This window comes from Sebastes umbrosus, chromosome 7 (genome assembly GCF_015220745.1).
Source record: "Sebastes umbrosus isolate fSebUmb1 chromosome 7, fSebUmb1.pri, whole genome shotgun sequence".
Lineage (NCBI taxonomy): Eukaryota > Metazoa > Chordata > Actinopteri > Perciformes > Sebastidae > Sebastes > Sebastes umbrosus.
In genome coordinates this window covers 27,393,397-27,411,052 of record NC_051275.1, presented here as the reverse complement: position 1 = coordinate 27,411,052, position 17,656 = coordinate 27,393,397, and the positions used below count along the sequence as shown (strand labels likewise).

The 17,656-nt window shown below is 41.6% G+C and overlaps 1 protein-coding gene across 3 annotated transcripts; it reads right to left on the bottom strand.

The window, feature by feature from the left end:
- Positions 1 to 1,219: 1,219 nt before the first annotated feature.
- On the bottom strand, positions 1,220 to 16,141 carry LOC119491246 (von Willebrand factor A domain-containing protein 5A-like). Of its 3 annotated transcripts, none has more exons than XM_037775044.1 (19): positions 15,836 to 16,140; positions 14,270 to 14,353; positions 13,864 to 14,066; positions 13,556 to 13,778; positions 12,744 to 12,919; positions 12,544 to 12,658; positions 12,265 to 12,413; positions 12,084 to 12,172; positions 11,841 to 11,985; positions 11,475 to 11,554; positions 11,265 to 11,379; positions 10,982 to 11,140; positions 10,112 to 10,215; positions 9,585 to 9,805; positions 6,708 to 7,010; positions 4,528 to 4,584; positions 2,064 to 2,233; positions 1,751 to 1,874; positions 1,220 to 1,635 (listed from the first exon to the last, which is right to left on the bottom strand). In XM_037775044.1, exons 2-19 carry the CDS (start codon positions 14,313 to 14,315, stop codon positions 1,556 to 1,558), a joined length of 2,559 nt encoding a protein of 852 aa, XP_037630972.1. In that variant the 5' UTR covers positions 14,316 to 14,353; positions 15,836 to 16,140; the 3' UTR covers positions 1,220 to 1,555. The 3 variants fall into 3 exon arrangements, with proteins under 3 accessions (XP_037630972.1, XP_037630973.1, XP_037630975.1); XM_037775045.1 differs by having other exon boundaries at positions 1,220 to 1,632; XM_037775047.1 differs by lacking the exons at positions 1,220 to 1,635; positions 1,751 to 1,874; positions 2,064 to 2,233 and adding an exon at positions 3,918 to 4,282 and having other exon boundaries at positions 4,524 to 4,584; positions 15,836 to 16,141.
- Between the last annotated feature and the right edge of the window lie 1,515 nt (positions 16,142 to 17,656).

Here is a 17,656-nt window from a genome sequence, read left to right as displayed (position 1 = left end):
CTCCGTCAATAAGCCTTTTTAGCATACTGCATTTGACATACTATGTATAAGGACATACTAAATCTTTTTTTGGCATACTAAATAGTATGGTAGTATGGGTATTGGAACACACAGTAGGTAATGAGGATCTACAGTGCTCATTTTCTTAATAGAGATGTTATTCTCTGTTTCCTGCCCAGGGACTGCAGATGTAAATTAGCTTATAGCTAACTCTGGTACAACTAAGAAGCTGTGCACCACCACTAATGAATACTGTCTGCAGCAGAACCAGTATGAGAAAGTATCAACACGGAAGCAGACTGGGTTACCAGGTGAACAGGAAACATGCACATTATTAAACAGGCATATTCAATAACAAATTTCATAATAAGGTATTTTGGGTGTACAGAGAAATGGAATTGCTTAAATGTGCAGTGCTAACAAATACAGGACTTTCAACCAGTGTTTGTGTCCCGTGTGAAGCTAAAAGTAACAACTTATTTTGTCATGTTGGTCACTTGACTCGTTCCTAGGGTCAGTCCCGTGAGTCCCGTGAGTCGCTATTCAGTGAAGTTAACGTCCACCGCGATCGTTTCCTAACCCTAAGTGGTTGTGTTGTCTAAACCTAACTTCCTGTGAAAATAGAAGTATATTTTGAAAGGCGACAATGCATGTAACGAGCGTATATTGATACGCCGTCCCTGGTCGGAAGAGGGGTACCCCGTGCGTCGGTCTCCGATGCCGAGGGATATGGCGACATCTAGTGGTGAGGTTGCAGATTGCAACCAACTGAAACTTCTCCTGTGTGCCGAGCTCGTAGGAAAACTACGGTGCTCAGCGCAAAAACGAGAATGGCCCTCTAGAGCCAGTGCTTGGTTTGTCCGTTCTGGGCTACTGTAGAAACATGGCGGCCGGCTGCTCTGCATGTAGATATAAACAGCTCTCATTCTAAGGTAACGAAACCACAACAACTCTTATTTTCATGTGATTACACACTAAAGAAAACACACTTATTCATATAATATCATTTATGCTAATCCCATAAGACTTTAAATCAGCCACTTTAGAAACATAGTTATGACCAACTGTCATAACATAGCAACGCACGGCGTATCTGTATAGTAGTGCGTTTGTCATGTTCTAACACCATTTTTATAGAGTTCACACTCTTCATAAAAAGATGTGTTGGCCTCTTTTTTTGTGCCTGTGCACACTTCAGACATTTCTTCATTCACATATCTTTTATCAGAATTATAGGTTTTATTTATTAAAGTAAAACAGATTCAAATACAACCTGAAATTAAGCTTTAAAGCAAACAACAACAACAACTCTTTGTTACATTCCTGAACATGGATGGATGTAAATGCAAATTGCAAACTTCTTTTTTAAAACATAAAATAGTGCCAAGTATTTGTCAAATCAATGCATTTTAAAGGGCCTAAACAAACAGCTGCACAATTAAATGTGAATAGTGCAAGAATTAAGAAACAAGGCACTGTTAATAAAGGTTGTAGGATGGAGAGTGAATCTACTTCTGTGTACCAATCCTGAAGAGAAGCCACTTTAATAAAAACTTCAGAGTCCCAGGACGTCTTTCTTCACGCTGCAACCCAGCAGAGTATTTCCAGCTTCCACACACTCGGTCACACCTGCTGCTGAAAAAAAAACCACACACACAAAACAAGTCATCAGCAGAGTGAATGTAGGCAGATTTTAACAAGCACACACTGATAAAAACAACAGATTAAGACTTATTATTATGGTCATTACCGTTCTGAGCACGGAGCCATGACACAGCCTTCATAGCCAGAAGCTCCCACTCTTCCTGAGCATCCATCTTGAAACCATGAAGCCAGATCAGAGCCAGAACGGTGGCCCACACTTCCTGGTTCACCTAATTTCACCAAATCAAAGAATAGAAAATGAAACAGACCCGACAGAGGAAACAAAATCAAAGGACGAAGAGATAGCACAAAGGGAAAATCGAACTTCCTAACAACGTAATAATAGAATAAGACACCTAGATAACATGAAAAATTAGTCCCATTATTATTTTATGTTATTATATTTTACAATAACCCACCGATGCAGGCTTGGGCTTCTCCACCTCCTCACTGGTCTTTCCCAGTGCAGCAGCCAGAGCTGGATCTAGCACCCAGCAGCCAGACGCCTTCTGGAGGGAGACCAGCTGCAGCAAAGGGTCTCTGGGTGGCTGGACTCTGGGTGACTCAATGGACATGGAGAGGGAATCTGCTGAGGAGAAAATCAAAGTGCAAAAATAAAATATGAACTGGTATGCATTTAGACCATTTTTTCCATTTCTGCCCTACTTGAAACGGATGTGTAGATACCAGTGAGTGGATTACTACACTTATAAAGTGACATGCTAAACTAGAAAACACTGACTCACATCTTATTGCGTTGCTTCGGACTGTATGTGGAATCTGGCTATCTTCACCTTTATCACTACCGGCTTGCTAACATTTGCTAATTAGCCATGAATGCAAAACACAACTGAGGCTGATGTCATCAGTTTGATGAGGTCAAAACTCCAGCAACACTTCTAGTATATTGGGCGCTCCCGCAGTGGCGGCTGGTGACTCAGAAAATTGGGGAGGACAGGAGGAAAACCAACCCACGGCGTCATGTAATTTTACACAAGTTGGCTACTTATCACTACTTTCTTTCTTTATTAAACAAAAGAACATAATTCACATTCAGTATAAAAATAACAAAAGAGAAAAAATAACAAAAACATAAAGGCTGTCAATCGATTAAATATTTAATCGTGATTAATCACATGATTGTCCATGATTAATTGCAAATGAATCGCATATTTTTTATCTGTTCAGATTGAACCTTAAAGGGAGATTTGTCAAGTATTTACTACTTTTATCAACATGGGAGTGGACTGGTATGCTGCTTTATGCAAATCTATATATATATATTTATTATTGGAAATCAATTAAAGGGACTGTTTGTAACCTTTTACACGTATAAATCTACCGGGTCGGTTTCCCATGCGCACGCATATGCACGCTCGCGTGTGGCTACGCTGTTCAGACTCAGACTCCAACACAAACTACAAGGAAGCACCAAAACCGCAAAGTTATATCTAGAGAAGCCCGTCTTGCAAAACAGTGTTGGCGGCGGTCGTAGTCCACGGGCGAGACTGTGGCTTTGGTCTCCAGAACCGGAGTCTCTGCTCTACTGTGCTCCGCTGCTCCTCTGCCTGCTTGCCTTCACTCACACACCGCGCTCGTTAGCGTACCACCTCACGTTTATGCGCGCACACTACACACTGCAGAAGAGTTAGTTTAGCTCTGAGAATATCTAGTGAATGCACAGTGGACGTTTGTGCAGAAATAAATGCTGCAGCTCCTCCAGACCAACAGAGGTTTCCCGTGTCTTGTGAAGTGACGGGGCTCCGCAGCGAGTAACGTTATCGTCTCTGACCGGGTGCCGGTGTCTCCCTCCGGCTGCGGTCGGAGACGATAACGTTTCTCTAGGATCAGCCAACACTAGGATCAGCAGTGATTCATGGAGAGACCTTCGTCTGGTCAGCCAACATTACTGGCAAGCAGGTGATATATAGAGTGATATTGTGGTTTTAGCTGACGTGTGTCACCTCACTGTTTTGATCAATGCTCGTTCATGTCTATGTAGAGCGAGCAAGCGCGAGCCCGACGCTGACTTTCGTTGACTTAACGGCCACAGGTGTCGCTGTTAACAAGCATTTCTGAAAGTTACAAACAGTCCCTTTAACAACACAAAACAATGACAATATTGTCCAGAAACCCTCACAGGTACTGCCTTTAGCATAAAAATAAGCTCAAATCATAACATGGCAAACTCAAGACCAACAGGCAACAACAGCTGTCAGTGTGTCAGTGTGCTGACTGGACTATGACTTGCCCCAAACTGCATGTGATTATCATAAAGTGGGCATGTCTGTAAACGGGAGACTCGTGGGTACCCATAGAACAAATAATATTTGTTAATAATTTTGAAGGACACTTCCTTAACCTTATTAACTATTAGGTACCCGGTAGCTCATCGAATCCGACCCGTGGCCCTTTGCTGCATGTCATCTCCCCTCTCTCCCCCTTTCATAACTATCACTGTCACTATCAAAAAAATAAAAGCCCAAAAAATAATCTTTAAAAAAACAACTTGTAGTATATAAAACAACTGTATTGTAAGACAAACGTGTTTCAGCTTCTGGCCGTCATCGGGTTCCGAAATGAATTGGTTTTACAATAAAGTTGTTCAATATGCTACAGGTGTTGCTGGAGTTTTGACCTCTTCAGACTTTCTCCCTTCTCCGTGCACCTTGGAAATAGGTGAAGTTGTACCAGAAACCCCCCACTCTGCTTCTATTGTTGTCATTAGTTTTGCAGGTATTGGGTCATTGATCAAAGTATTGGACATCCCCAAATGCATTACAATTCATCCTGAGGGAGACATGAATGTGTGTATCAGATGTCATGGCAACCCACTCAACAGTTGTCAGCAGGTGTAACTTCAATAACCTCTTTGTTACTTACGCCTAAAAAAACCTGAAGGGCAATCAAAGTCAGCAGCATCCAAACACATGTCCTCAGCTTAAAGAGAAAAAGAGACATAGAACAAAAGGAAACAACAGTAAATATGAGGAACTTAAATTGTAATACACAGAAATTCTCAGTGTACAAACCACTGCACCAGAAACTAGGGCAGAGTTTGATACGGATACAACAACTCTACAAAAAAACAGAAAGAAACAATTTAATTAATTTAATTTCATATTTGAAAATATAATGATTGCATATTAAAGGGACTATTTGTAACTTTGTACGCGCATAAATGTAGCGGGTCGTCACACATGCGCGCTCGCATATGCGCGTTCGCATGTAGCCGCTGTACCCTCCTCCTCTGCCTGCTCGCCTTCACTCAGACAGCTCAGCTCGCTCCACCTCTAGACGTGAACGCGCGCTCACTCCACACTGCAGAAGAGTTAGTTTAGCTCTGAGAATATCTAGTGAATGTACAGGGGACGTTTGTGCAGAAATAACTGCTGCAGCTCCTCCAGACCAACAGAGGTTTCCCGTGTCTTGTGAAGTGACGGAGCTCTACAGAGAGTTACGTTGTCTTCTCGTTACCGACCGGGTGCCGGTGTCTCCTCTGCTCTCTCCGGCTGCGGGCGGAGAGAGCAGAGGAGACACGCTGCAGAGCCCCGCTGCTTCAGCCTGCACTTAGGCAGGAAAAGCCAACACTAGGATCAGATCTAAATCATGTTCATGGAGAGACCTTCGTCTGGTCAGCTAACATTACTGCCAAGCAGGTGAAATATAGAGTGATATTGTGCTTTTAGCTGACTTGTGTCGCCTCACTGTTTTGAGTGATGCTCGTTCAGGTATATTGAGAGCGAGCAAGCGCGAGCCCGACGCTGACTTTCGTTGATTTCACGGCCACAGGTGTCGCTGTTAAGAAGCATTTCTGAAAGTTACAAATAGTCCCTTTAAATAATGAATATGAGAAATTAATATCTTAACACAGCAACTAACAGTCCATTATGACGTTAGTGAAAGTATAACAACAACTAATCATCAAAATTAGCCCTCCCATATTTAAAGATCAAATGACTCCAGTTCACTTATTGTTTCAATGAATACTCATTCCACCAGTCTTAATGATGTTAACAGTGGTGGAAGAAGTATTCACATCCTTTACTTAAGTACAAGTACCAAAACAGCATTGTAAAAGTACTCCATTCCAAGAAAAAGTCCTGCATGAAATATCCTACTTAAGTAAAAATACACAAGTATTAGCAGCCAAATGTAGTTAAAGTATTAAAGTAAAAGTACTGGTTTGGTCCCACTGACTGATACATTATTATATATGACATCATTCGATTATTAATACCGCAGCATCACTGTGTAAGCAGCATGTTACTGTTTTAGCTGCTGGAGGTGGAGCTACTTCTAAATAGTGTGCTGCCGGGATGATGTATTTTTGTAGGCCAACCAGGAAGTTAGCATCACCCTGGTTCCTTTGACAAAAAGCCAATGTGATTTTTCCATTGGATTTTGGATTATTAGAGAATATAAGCTCTGTGGAAAACAAACTTTTTACATACTGAAACGTTTTGTTCAGCAAGATAATCTCCATAAATGAACACCACTTTTATGTTTTTTGAAGCGTGAATGCGATCACCAGAAGTAAAAAGCTAACGTTAGGCTATAAACAAACTACACCACGGTCGCATGAGCGCGAGTACACAGAAAGAGGCTGTAAAGGAGGACGAGTCGGCGTGATGACGTTTAGTAGTCTCATTTAGCCACTTGTTAGCACCCGCCTTTTTTAAGACACATAAAGGCTTCAAAATTCACGAGTGGGATATTTATTGATGTATTTTATATTGTAGAACAAAACGTTAAAATCTCTTCAGCTTGTGTTGACCACAGAACTTAATTCAAGCATCTAACTAAAACCCGACTGACTTCCAGTCGAGGGAACCGGAAGTGCTAAAATGCTAACTCATTTCCGCGTATTAGGACTCATTCCTGTAGCACTCTATTTCCCTCTGAGATATCGTGGAGTGGAAGTATAAAGTAGCATAAAATGGAAATACTCAAGTAAAGCACAAGCACCTCAAAATTGTACTTAAGTACAGTACTTGAGTAAGTGTATTCCACCCTGAATGTAAATAATGGAACGTGGGACCTGTGTGCATGTGTCTACTTACATTCATCATCACAACTGGACAGACACATACCCTGTGGCACTGGAGGCGTGTTGGGACCAGCAAGTTTCTTCTTTATATTAGAGAATAAATTTGGCTTGCCACCCTTACCTCTGCTACTCCCACGCATACGGGCCATCTGCGGCCCACCAGAACAGGACGTAGGTGCACACTGCGGTATACTATAGTTCATCCGCGGCCCACCAGAACAGGACGTAGGTACACACCGCGGTATACTACAGTTCATCAGCGGCCCACCAGAATAGCACGTAGGTACACGCCGCGGCATACTACAGGCCATGAACACTTTGAAAAAAAGAAGAAAAAAAAAAAAGTATGAGGTCAAGACATGAGAATTAGTGAACAAAAAATATCAACTTAACTATCGGTTTCTGAACTTATTACAAGGACTAACAATAAGAAGTTAAAAATACTACTTAAGATATTCAAGGCACCCTTTAGCGCCGGTATGAGAGGCACCAATCTTTCCATTAACTACAATGTAAACCCATCCACGTCAGTATTAAACGCTCAGGGAAAGTGTGCCGGGAGTGTGGTGACATACACACGTTGACAAAATTGTTGGTACCCTTCCGTTAAAGAGAGAAAAACCCACAATGGTCACTGAAATAACTTGAAGCTGACAAAAGTAATAGTAAATAAAAATTTACTGAAAATGAACTAATGAAAATCAGACATTGTTTTTGAATTGTGGTTCAACAGAATCATTTTAAAAAACAAACTACTGAAACTGTCCTGGACAAAAATGATGGTACACCTAGAAAAGATGTAAAATAATTTGACCATAGGGACATATTAAACTAAGGTGTGTCCTGTAAATAGCATCACAGGTATCTTCAAACTTTTAATCAGTCAGTCTGCCTATTTAAAGGGTGAAAAGTAGTCACTGTGCTGTTTGGTATCATGGTGTGTACCACACTGAACATGGACCACAGAAAGCTAAGGAGAGAGTTGTCTCAGGAGATTAGAAAGAACATTATAGACCTTCATGTTAAAGGTAAAGGCTATAAGACCATCTCCAAGCAGCTTGATGTTCCTGTGACTACAGCTGCACATATTATTCAGAAGTTTAAGGTCCATGGGACTGTAGCCAACCTCCCTGGACGTGGCCGCAAGAGGAAAATTGATGACAAATTGAAGAGACGGATAACACGAATGGTAATCAAAGAGCCCAGAACAACTTCCAAAGAGATTAGAGGTGAACTCCAAGGTCAAGGTACATCAGTGTCAGATCGCACCATACGTCGCTGTTTGAGCCAAAGTGGACTTAATGGAAGACGACCGAGGAGGACACCAAATCATAAAGAAGCGAGACTGGAATTTGCCAAAATGCATATTGACAAGCCACAAAGCTTCTGGGAGAATGTCCTTTGGACAGATGAGACAAAACTGGAGCTTTATGGTAAGTCACATTAGCTCTATGTTCACAGACGCAAAAATGAAGCATACAAAGGAAAGAACACTGTACCTAATGTGAAACATGGAGGAGGCTCGGTTATGTTATGGGGCTGCTTTGTTGCATCTGGTACAGGGTGTCTTGAATCTGTGCAGGGTGCAATGAAATCTCAAGACTATCAAGGCATTCTGGAGTGAAATGTGCTGCCCAGTGTCAGAAAGCTTGGTCTCAGTTGCAGGTCATGGGTCCTCAAACAGGATAATGACCCAAAACACAGCTAAAAACACCAAAGAATGGCTAAGAACAAAACATTGGACTATTCTGAAGTGGCCTTCTATGAGCCCGGATCTAAATCCTATTGAACATCTGTGGAAGGAGCTGACACATGCATTCGGAGAAGGCACCCTTCAAACCTGAGACAGCTGGAGCAGTTTGCTTACAAGGAGTGGGCCAAAATACCTGTCGACAGGTGCAGAAGTCTCATTGAGAGTTACAGAAATCACTCGATTGCAGTGATTGCCTCAAAAGGTTGTGCAACAAAATATTAAGTTAAGGGTACCATCATTTTTGTCCAGTTTCATTAGTTTGTTTTTTAAAATGATTCTGTTGAACCACAATTCAAAAGCAATGTCTGATTTTCATTAGTTCATTTTCAGTAAATTTTTATTTATTATTACTTTTGTCAGTTTCAAGTTATTTCAGTGACCATTGTGGGTTTTTCTTTCTTTAACGGAAGGGTACCAACAATTTTGTCCACGTGTGTAGCTTTAATAGCAAAAAGACACACACAGGGCAGGTGGAAGGGGAGGTTGATGGGTCCAACAAACACAGGGCTTTCATCCAGGAGACCGCTGTTCGTGTCCCGTGTGTCATGTTACAATCAGCTGTTTATTCGTGTCTCGTGTTCAGAACATTCAGTGTCATTTTTACTGTACAAACGTAGTAGTTTTAAGACCAACCATGTTGTTATTTCCTAAACCTATATAACCTATCTATTACCTACTATAGTAGCTTTATTACCAAAACCTCAGCAAGTGTTTTTGTTTAATTCACAACATTAAGCACGTGTTTACTGCGACCGAAAAGTGACGCCGAGGGGTCTGACAAAGCGTCACCAAAGAGTATAGAAGCAAAGAGGCGAAACTCTGGTGCTTTTTTGACAACAGCTGCTAGATGGCGCTGCGGTAGCCGGTGCCGCCATTTTGGACTGAAAAGCCAATGAATCAATGGCCATGAATGTATAAAGACACGTTTGCAGGATAATTTTTTTCGAGGTAAATCAACTTCCCAGTACGAACACTTAAAAAGCCCTCATTTAAATCATTATGTCCTAAAAGTTGTAAAATTAACAAATAGCTAAATCCAGAGATATTTTCCTCGGCATAAAGAACGTGCATGAGAACGCGTTATATCTCTTAAGGAGAGGGTAACTTTTGTACTTTACTTTTCTTGGAAACACTCACTTGCTGTTGGAATATTTCTGCGCACCAGAGGTCCTTGAATCGGCTCGCCGTTGCCTTTGTTGACGGCAATGAAGGCAGTGAAGGCACTGCTCACTCCTGATTGGACACTGAGCTCCACCACCTTCTTCTTCACTCCTTTCTCTGGTTCTCCTCTGCTCTCTCTTTCCTCCATCTCCAGGGAGCGAATCAGAGTCCGAGCAGCCAACCTGTGGACTGTTAATCTGTAGACAGGAAAGAGATGTGCACATAGATTTATCATTTTAAAATAACCCCCCTAATTATTTTCCCCATTCATCTGTTTCCTACAGGTATACCAGCGCATCCTGTTGAGGATCACAGAGAGCTGCAGCCTAACCCAGCACATATCGGGTGAGAAGGAGGGTGCACCCTGGACAATAACATAACCTTTAATGTTATGTATCAGCACAATATTCTTCTGTTAAATAGTGTCATGTTACGGTTTTATTTCATCTAAATAATTCATTTAACTCAACATTTGTAAGGTCAGGACCACAGTGCTCTTTTACCCAGTGTCCTCTGCAGGTTTGAGATTGAAGTGGAGCTGGTTCTGAGAGGGATGACCTGCCAGGCTGTACTTCACCGTCACACAGCCCTCTGCTGCGTCTGAGCTCTGAGAAAGCATTACAGTGTTAGAAAACAAACAATTTATATATAATATATATTATATATATATAAAAGGACTGCCAATCGATTAAAATAGTTAATTGCGATTAATCGCAAAGTTTTTATCTATTCAAAATGTACCTTAAAGGGAGATTTGTCAAGTATTTAATATTATTATCAACATGGGAGTGTCAAATATGCTGTTTTATGCAAATGTATGTATATACTTAATATTGGTAATCAATTAACAACACAAAACAAGGACAAATATTGTCCAGAAACCCTCACAGGTACTGCATTTAGCATAAAAAATATGTTCAAATCATAACATGGCAAACTCAAGCCCAACAGGCAACAACAGCTGTCAGTGTGTCAGTGTGCTGACTTGACTATGACTTGCCCTAAACTGCATGTGATTATCATAAAGTGGGCATGTCTGTAAAGGGGAGACTCGCGGGTACCCATAGAACCCATTTTCGATCACATATCTTGAGGTCAGAGGTCAAGGGACCTCTTTGAAAATTGCCATGCAAATTTTTCCTCGCCAAAATTTTGTGCAAGTTTGAAGCATTATTTAACGTCCTTCGCGACAGGTTAGGTTTTCTGGTTTCATATTATACCAGTATCTTCACTCTAGCTTTAAGACTGACTAACTAACTGGCGTTAACTTTCACAGCCCTAATATATACATATATATATAAACACACACACACATATATACATATATACTGTATAAATACTGTATATACAATATGAGATGGTGCTGCTCTTACCTTTCCAGTGAGCTGGGCGTAAATCAGTGACCTTTGACCCTGGAAAAGTGCTGTGATTGGTGGAGAGAGAGCAGTGACAGAAACTCCTTTTGGCAAATCCCAGGTGACTGAGATGTCCACCACAGCTGGTTGCAGAGCAAAACGCAGCGACTGCATCACCTGATGAGTAACAGTTCACAAAATGTTGGTTGTTTTACTAAATGTATTTACTCACATTTGTAATCATGTTTCTGTCCTAATTGCATGTTTTATTAAAATGGATAAAATGACTGTGACGTCTTACTTTGGGTTGCATCCTGTCAGTCCCTGTGATGAACTGAGCGTGACCTCCTCCTTCCTTGGCCAACCCGTTGATAAGAGCAGAGCTGGCCCCTTCCCCAATCCCAAAAGAGAAACACCTACAACACAGTAGTTTTGTTCTTAACACACACAGCATTTGAACATGAGACATAATCTGGGAATAGTGTGGGTGTTGTGGTTTTGGTGGTTTCACCTGTGGGAACCTGAATTCGTCTTCACCAGATTTATAACGTCTTTGGTGTTCCCCACCTCTCCGTCAGTAAAGACAAATAGCTAGGGAGGACAGTTTACATATGACTTTAAGTTACACCAAGAAGAAAACAAGCAGAATGTGTTGAGTCATCCACATAATTCTCTGAGAGCTGTGTTAGATTGTTGTTTCAGGAACACAAGTGGTTTTAAGGGTAAAGTGTAAAGAACAAGGTGTGGTAAGAATGAACCTGTTCAAAAACAGAAACAGTAGGAAGTTCTGACTGAGTGGTGTGATATTATTACTGGCAAAGAATATTTGTACAGCCTGTTTAACATGTTTGTGTGTGTGTTGCGTGTATTAATGTACTTGTCTAGGTTGATTGGGAATGCAGGGCTGGCTGTAAATGCCTTTGAGGGGCTGAAGGATCTCTGTTCCTCCCAGATTAGCCTCCATCTCCTCAACTTTTATCAGAGCTTCCTCCATGGTCTTCTGGCCGTACTCCACACTCTTACTGCCAACACACACACACATACATGCACCAGTGAACACATACATGTACAAGCATTGAAACCAATTTGCTTGACCGAGCGACATGAGGGAGTGACTCACGGGAAGATGTGTTGAAAGCCGGACCCGAAACTGTAGATGTTGAAATAGCAGCCCATCGGTAAGCTCTTCAACAGGAGCAGCAGAGTATCCTTAAAGGAAGAGAGAAAAGACAGGTGAAGGACACTGTGTGAGAGGAACACTAGGAATGATTTTATGATATGTGAAATTACATCATGAGTACCCTGGCACTCTTGATACGTGGCCCGTGCATGCTGCCAGATCGATCCAATAAGAACACAAACTCTCCACATGAGGCGACTGAAGACATCACAGCCTTGGAGAACTCAGGGTATATGCTCAGCATCACTACTGGATCACCCATCAGAGTGCCTGAAACGCAGAGGAGAGACAGAAAATAATGAACACAAATCTGGATTTTATCATTTATTAAAATCAGTTGGAGGATGAAGGTAATGAACTTTTTATTAGCAAAGTAACAGCCTCACTAATTTGCACTCACCAGGCTTGGCAGAGGCCTGTCCTGCCTCCACCACAGCAGTGGGCTGGTGGGCATCTTTGTAATAAATCAGCAGTTCAACATCTCTGTCAAACTTGTGTCCTGCAGCCAACTTGACCTGCAGTTCACAAAACACACTCATAAATATAAATACTGTGATATATGTTGTTCTCAGTAATGAGTATCATTAGCACTCTACCTACCGTGGCCTGGGTTTGCTCTGTGTTGAGGTACTGGAGAGGGTCCAGGGGACATTTGGACTCTACTTTAGAGACTGGACGAGGAGCGGACACTCGGGCAGAGAAAGACAGACTGTAGGGCACCAGAGAGGCTGGAACAGAGGTCACCTGAACGTTGCCACCTCCACTACCTTCACTCCCTGTGAACAAAGTTAGAAACGCTATAATCTGGAACGCCTTGGTAGCCGAGTGGTTACAGCACATGTCACATAACCGCAATGCTTGATTTCAGCCGGGGACCTTTGTTGCATGTCGTACACCCGTCTCTCTCCCCCCCGTTTCCTGTCTATCTGTCCCCACTGTCAAACTGTCCAATAAAGGTGAAAATGCCCCAATGAAAATCTTACAAATGCTTTGATCAAAGAGCATTAAATTACATTTAGGCAGCAGTGAGACCGTAGAAGGAAGAACATTTCCAAACTAAATAATAGTTACCAGTAAAACTAAAACAACACTGAGGGTTTACAGCATACTAGTTGCTCCGTGGGCAGTACTACTTATGAGCAGCTGAGCTTTAAGCTAAGCAAGGGATAATGTACAGATAGCTGGTCACTGTTGTGAAATGAACCCCGACAGGGCGATGCACAGAGGGGTGGGTTTAATTCACAATCACATCTGCGAGTGCTCTGTAGTCACAAGGTATGTGATTGTTGCAATAACACCCTTTATATGGACAGGTGTGGTGTATGCTGAAGCTTGCAAATTTCCCCACTGTGGGACTAATAAAGGGATATTTCATCAGGGCTACTGATGAAGGTGTTGGCTGGTTTTCCTACCTTGAGGTTGGTAGCGAGGGTTGAGCACAGCAGGCAGACAAAACCTCAGCCCTTCATCAGCCTGCACAGCCAGCTCAGTGACGTACTCCAGCCTGATGGAGGCGCTCTCTCCTGGAGGCAGACTGCCCACACTCAGAGAGAAGATGTCTGGACTCTGCTCACTCTCCTCCAACAGGAAGGCCTGCTGACCGGAGCTCAAAGCATCGTCATACTCCTCACGAGCCTAAAGTACAGATGACACATGTGAGCAACATTCACTGTGTTTAAAAGCTCCATTAGTGTGAGTACGTGTTTACTGTCCAACTCACCTTTTGTTTCTCCTTCACCTCAGCTACAATCTGCGTCTGTCCAATCTTCGCACTGAAGTGACAGACGGCAGCATCTCCAGGCAGAGGGAAGACAAAAACTGCCTCTAGTGGTTTGTCCTCCTTGTTCTCATAGTTCAGAGTGGAGACCACAGTAGCCACATGGTCCTTCACCTCCAGCTCCACCTCCACGCTCTTCAGAGGAACTGACCCAGAAACACAATGAACACAGGCTGGGTGAAAACTTGGTGTGTGATTCAAAATGACAGTCCGTGAATGGTTAGATTTTATCCTTCCCCTCTACCATAAATGTGTACATTGTACAAGCCAATATATTCAGACCTAGAATCATTCTTGCACATGTAATACATAATATACAGATTGTACATGTCGTCTAACAGCTCTGTACCTGGTTCCTTATTGGCATTGAGCAGACCACAGCAGTTCTCCATCATGCCTTTTTTAACAGGTTACACTGTCAAGGAAGTTATTGCTGTAAAAAACAAAATGGCAAAGGGACTTAAACTCTGTTATGTTAACCGTTGTACATGTTATGAAACGATGCATTTTAATTTCCTAAAACAAGGCTGTCATGTGAGCTACATTTAAGTGCAATGTGATGAGTTATGCTTTCCAGATTAGCCAGTGAAATTAATCACAGTATGACATGTGTGAGCTCAGTAGAAGTGAGGAATCACACCAAAAGAAATGACAACTAATATTTCAATTATTATTATTATTATTATTATTATTATGAACCTGTGGATCCGGTCTGCAGGACAGATAATAATGCACTATACTCATTTCTAACAGTCTCTTCTGCACTATATTCACTTTTTTTTAATAGTCCTGTATCACAGCTGTTACCCTGCACTATATTCAGCTTTAACAGTTTTCAGTTTCTCAACTAACTTTTATCAGAATTTAACAGTTTAAAAATATTTGAAGGGTTGAGTTCATGGTAGGTTTCATTGCAACCCCTTTGCAAACCACAAGCATGTGTCTGTTTTTGTTTTTTTGTATTCATCTGATGAGTGATTCAGACAGTGAAAGTAGGTCAGTGGGAGGCTTGACCGCACAGTGTGTGCAATTCATGCAGTTCCACGAGTGTTGACTAAACCTCCCAGCTACAGGTGAAGTCAGTGCATGTCTGCAGAACAGACAATAATGCACGCAGTACACTTTCATAGACTAAGCTGCTGGAGTTACCCTGCACTATACTCATTTTTAACAGTCTCTTCTGCACTATATTCACTTTTTTAATAGTCGTGTATCACAGCTGTTATCCTGCACTATATTCAGTTTTAACAGTTTTCTTCATCTCCTTGTATTTTAATATCTGGTATATTGTTTTGCACTACTAACTTTTTTACTGCCTTTTTACTAACATGTTTTGCACTATGGAACTGTGATGCTGGAAACTTGAATTTCCCTCGGGATTAATACAGTTATTATCTATCTATCTATCTATCTATCTATCTATTTGTTTGTTCAATCTCTAGCCTCTGTAAATGTTAGACGACAGTGTTTTAAAAGCAGCTTCCTCATCATGTGATGTTTCCTGTTTTAAAACCTGGTTTAACATGCACCTCATTAGTCATGCAATATTAATGTCCAACATGTGCAATATTACTTATTTTTCTGTTTGTTAGCTTACTTTACCTTTTTTATTTTACTTATCTTATCTTATTTACTCATTTTACTAAATGTATCTTACTTAATTGTTATTCTATTAGGCACTGGTGCTAGAAATATTACTTTTTTATTTTATACACTTGAACTAGTTGTAATTTTGTTGTATTTTTGAGCAATCTCTGGCACAAGAATTTCCTTCAGGATTAATAAAGTCTTAGTAAAATCTTATCTTAAAAAAATATACCAGATATAAAAATAAGTAATTCATTAATTAACCTACTGCAGGTTATACAGTCAACACACATATTCATATCATGAAAACAATATATCAGGAGCCTACCTCTGCAAAGAAAGTGTTCTCTGCTGCAGACGCGTCCAGAGAGGAATATCAGACCAGGAAGTCTTCTGGTTGTTGATCTGCTGTCAAACCAGAGCCACACCTACCTGTGACGCACCTGGCAGGTTGCCATGCCGACCACAACCTCTCCCAACCTCAGGAATGCTGCTCGGCATGACGTCATGCACACAGCTGTTGATGCTCTACCGGTTACGTATGTTTTCGCTTTGAAATGAGACTTTAATAAACAAGAAAACCCCAAAAAACAAACACGTGTTTTTGTTATTTTTCTTTTGTTCCGGGTTTCCGCTGTGTGCGCATGCGCAGTCTGATCTGCAGAGTCACAGCTTGCACGCAGTTTCAAAGTAAAAGTGAATTAGAGTTAACTAGTGATGGGAATTCCGGCTCTTTTTAGTGAGCCAGATCATTTGGCTCAGCTAACCAAGAAGAGCCGGCTCTTTCGGCTCCCAAACGGTTCTTCATTTTACCACTTCTGCCTTTTTATATTTCAGCCAAATTTAGCACTGTTTTGACCTTTGATTAGTATGTGTGCACATATATCACTTAAATTCTTCAATATACTTATACTAAATCTTATAATTTCCAGAATATCATAAGTTTACATGCTGCTTCATTTCCGACTGTCACTCGTCTTGTGTGCTATTCGCACACCGCACTCCTCTCTCGGACAGGAGCCGGCTCTTATCGTTCACTTACAAGAGCCAGCTCAATGAACCGGCTCGTTCGCGACCGACACATCACTAGAGTTAAGCAGCTTCATCAGTGCAGACACAGATTTCTGTCTGAGGATGTGGTAGAGAAGCAACAGCATCTCTTGTACTTTGTAGGCTATGTGGTTGTTGTGGTGAAACTGGAGACTGCAATCAAAATCTCATACTTTTTCTTTTTACTTTCAGTACATACTGCAACTGCCCCTTACAAAGTACGTACTGTTGCAGTATAGATAGTGCAGAAGAGACTGTTAAAAATGAGTATAGTGCAGGGTAACTCCAGCAGCTCAGTCTATGAAAGTGCACTGTGTGCATTATTGTCTGTCCTGCAGACCGTCCTCCTTTGTCCCCTTTACCACAGCTGAACAGGAAACATGTACTGACTTCACCTGTAGCTGGGAGGTTTAGTCAACACTTGTGGAACTGCATGCATTGCAAACTCTCTAAATGTTTTTTTAGTTTTTACCCACCCTTCCCCAACTCTGGTGCTGTGATTCTGTGCGGTAAAGCCTCCCACTGATCTACTTTAATTTTCTGAATCACTCATCAGATGAATACAAAAAACAAAAACGGACACGTGTTTGTGATTTGCAAAGGGGTTGCAATGAAACCTATCATGAACTCAACCCTTCAAATATTTCTAAACTGTTAAATTCTGATAAAAGTTAGTTGAGAAACATACCAGAACCAAACCCTTGAAACAACAGACCAAAGCTGAAAAATGCCCCAATCATTCACTTCTTCTTCTTTTACAACATTCAGTCCAACAAACTGAAGTTCAACACTGTCCCTAGCGTTGGCTAGCAACTGATGCCCTTCTTCGCATTGCTATTAGAAATGTGGGTAACTAGGGAGAGAGGAAGGGGTTGTAGTGTTTTCAGTTGTGAAAAGCAGTGGTTTTGGTTTTGTGAGGAAAAGAGAGAGTGATGGATGGAGGGCAGGGGGGTTGGGGAAGGCCTAAGCTGAACGCCCTGTCTGGTAATATATGCGGCCCTATTGTGGTGAATCAATGCACCGTGCAATAATGGGGGGCAAGGAGGGGCACCGGGCTGTAGGGGAGCTATGACGAGATGTCTTCTGCCTCATGGTGTGC

Bases quoted from the DNA above. Each gene is read 5' to 3' on its own strand.
- LOC119491246 (XM_037775044.1), bottom strand. From the start codon at position 14,315: ATGATGGAGAACTGCTGTGGTCTGCTCAATGCCAATAAGGAACCAG. The intron at 11,141-11,264 runs GTAAGACGTCAC...GTTACTCATCAG, and splicing joins CTGACAGGATGCAACCCAAA to GTGATGCAGTCGCTGCGTTT. The intron at 1,875-2,063 runs GTGGGTTATTGT...TGGTGAAATTAG, and splicing joins AGAAGCCCAAGCCTGCATCG to GTGAACCAGGAAGTGTGGGC.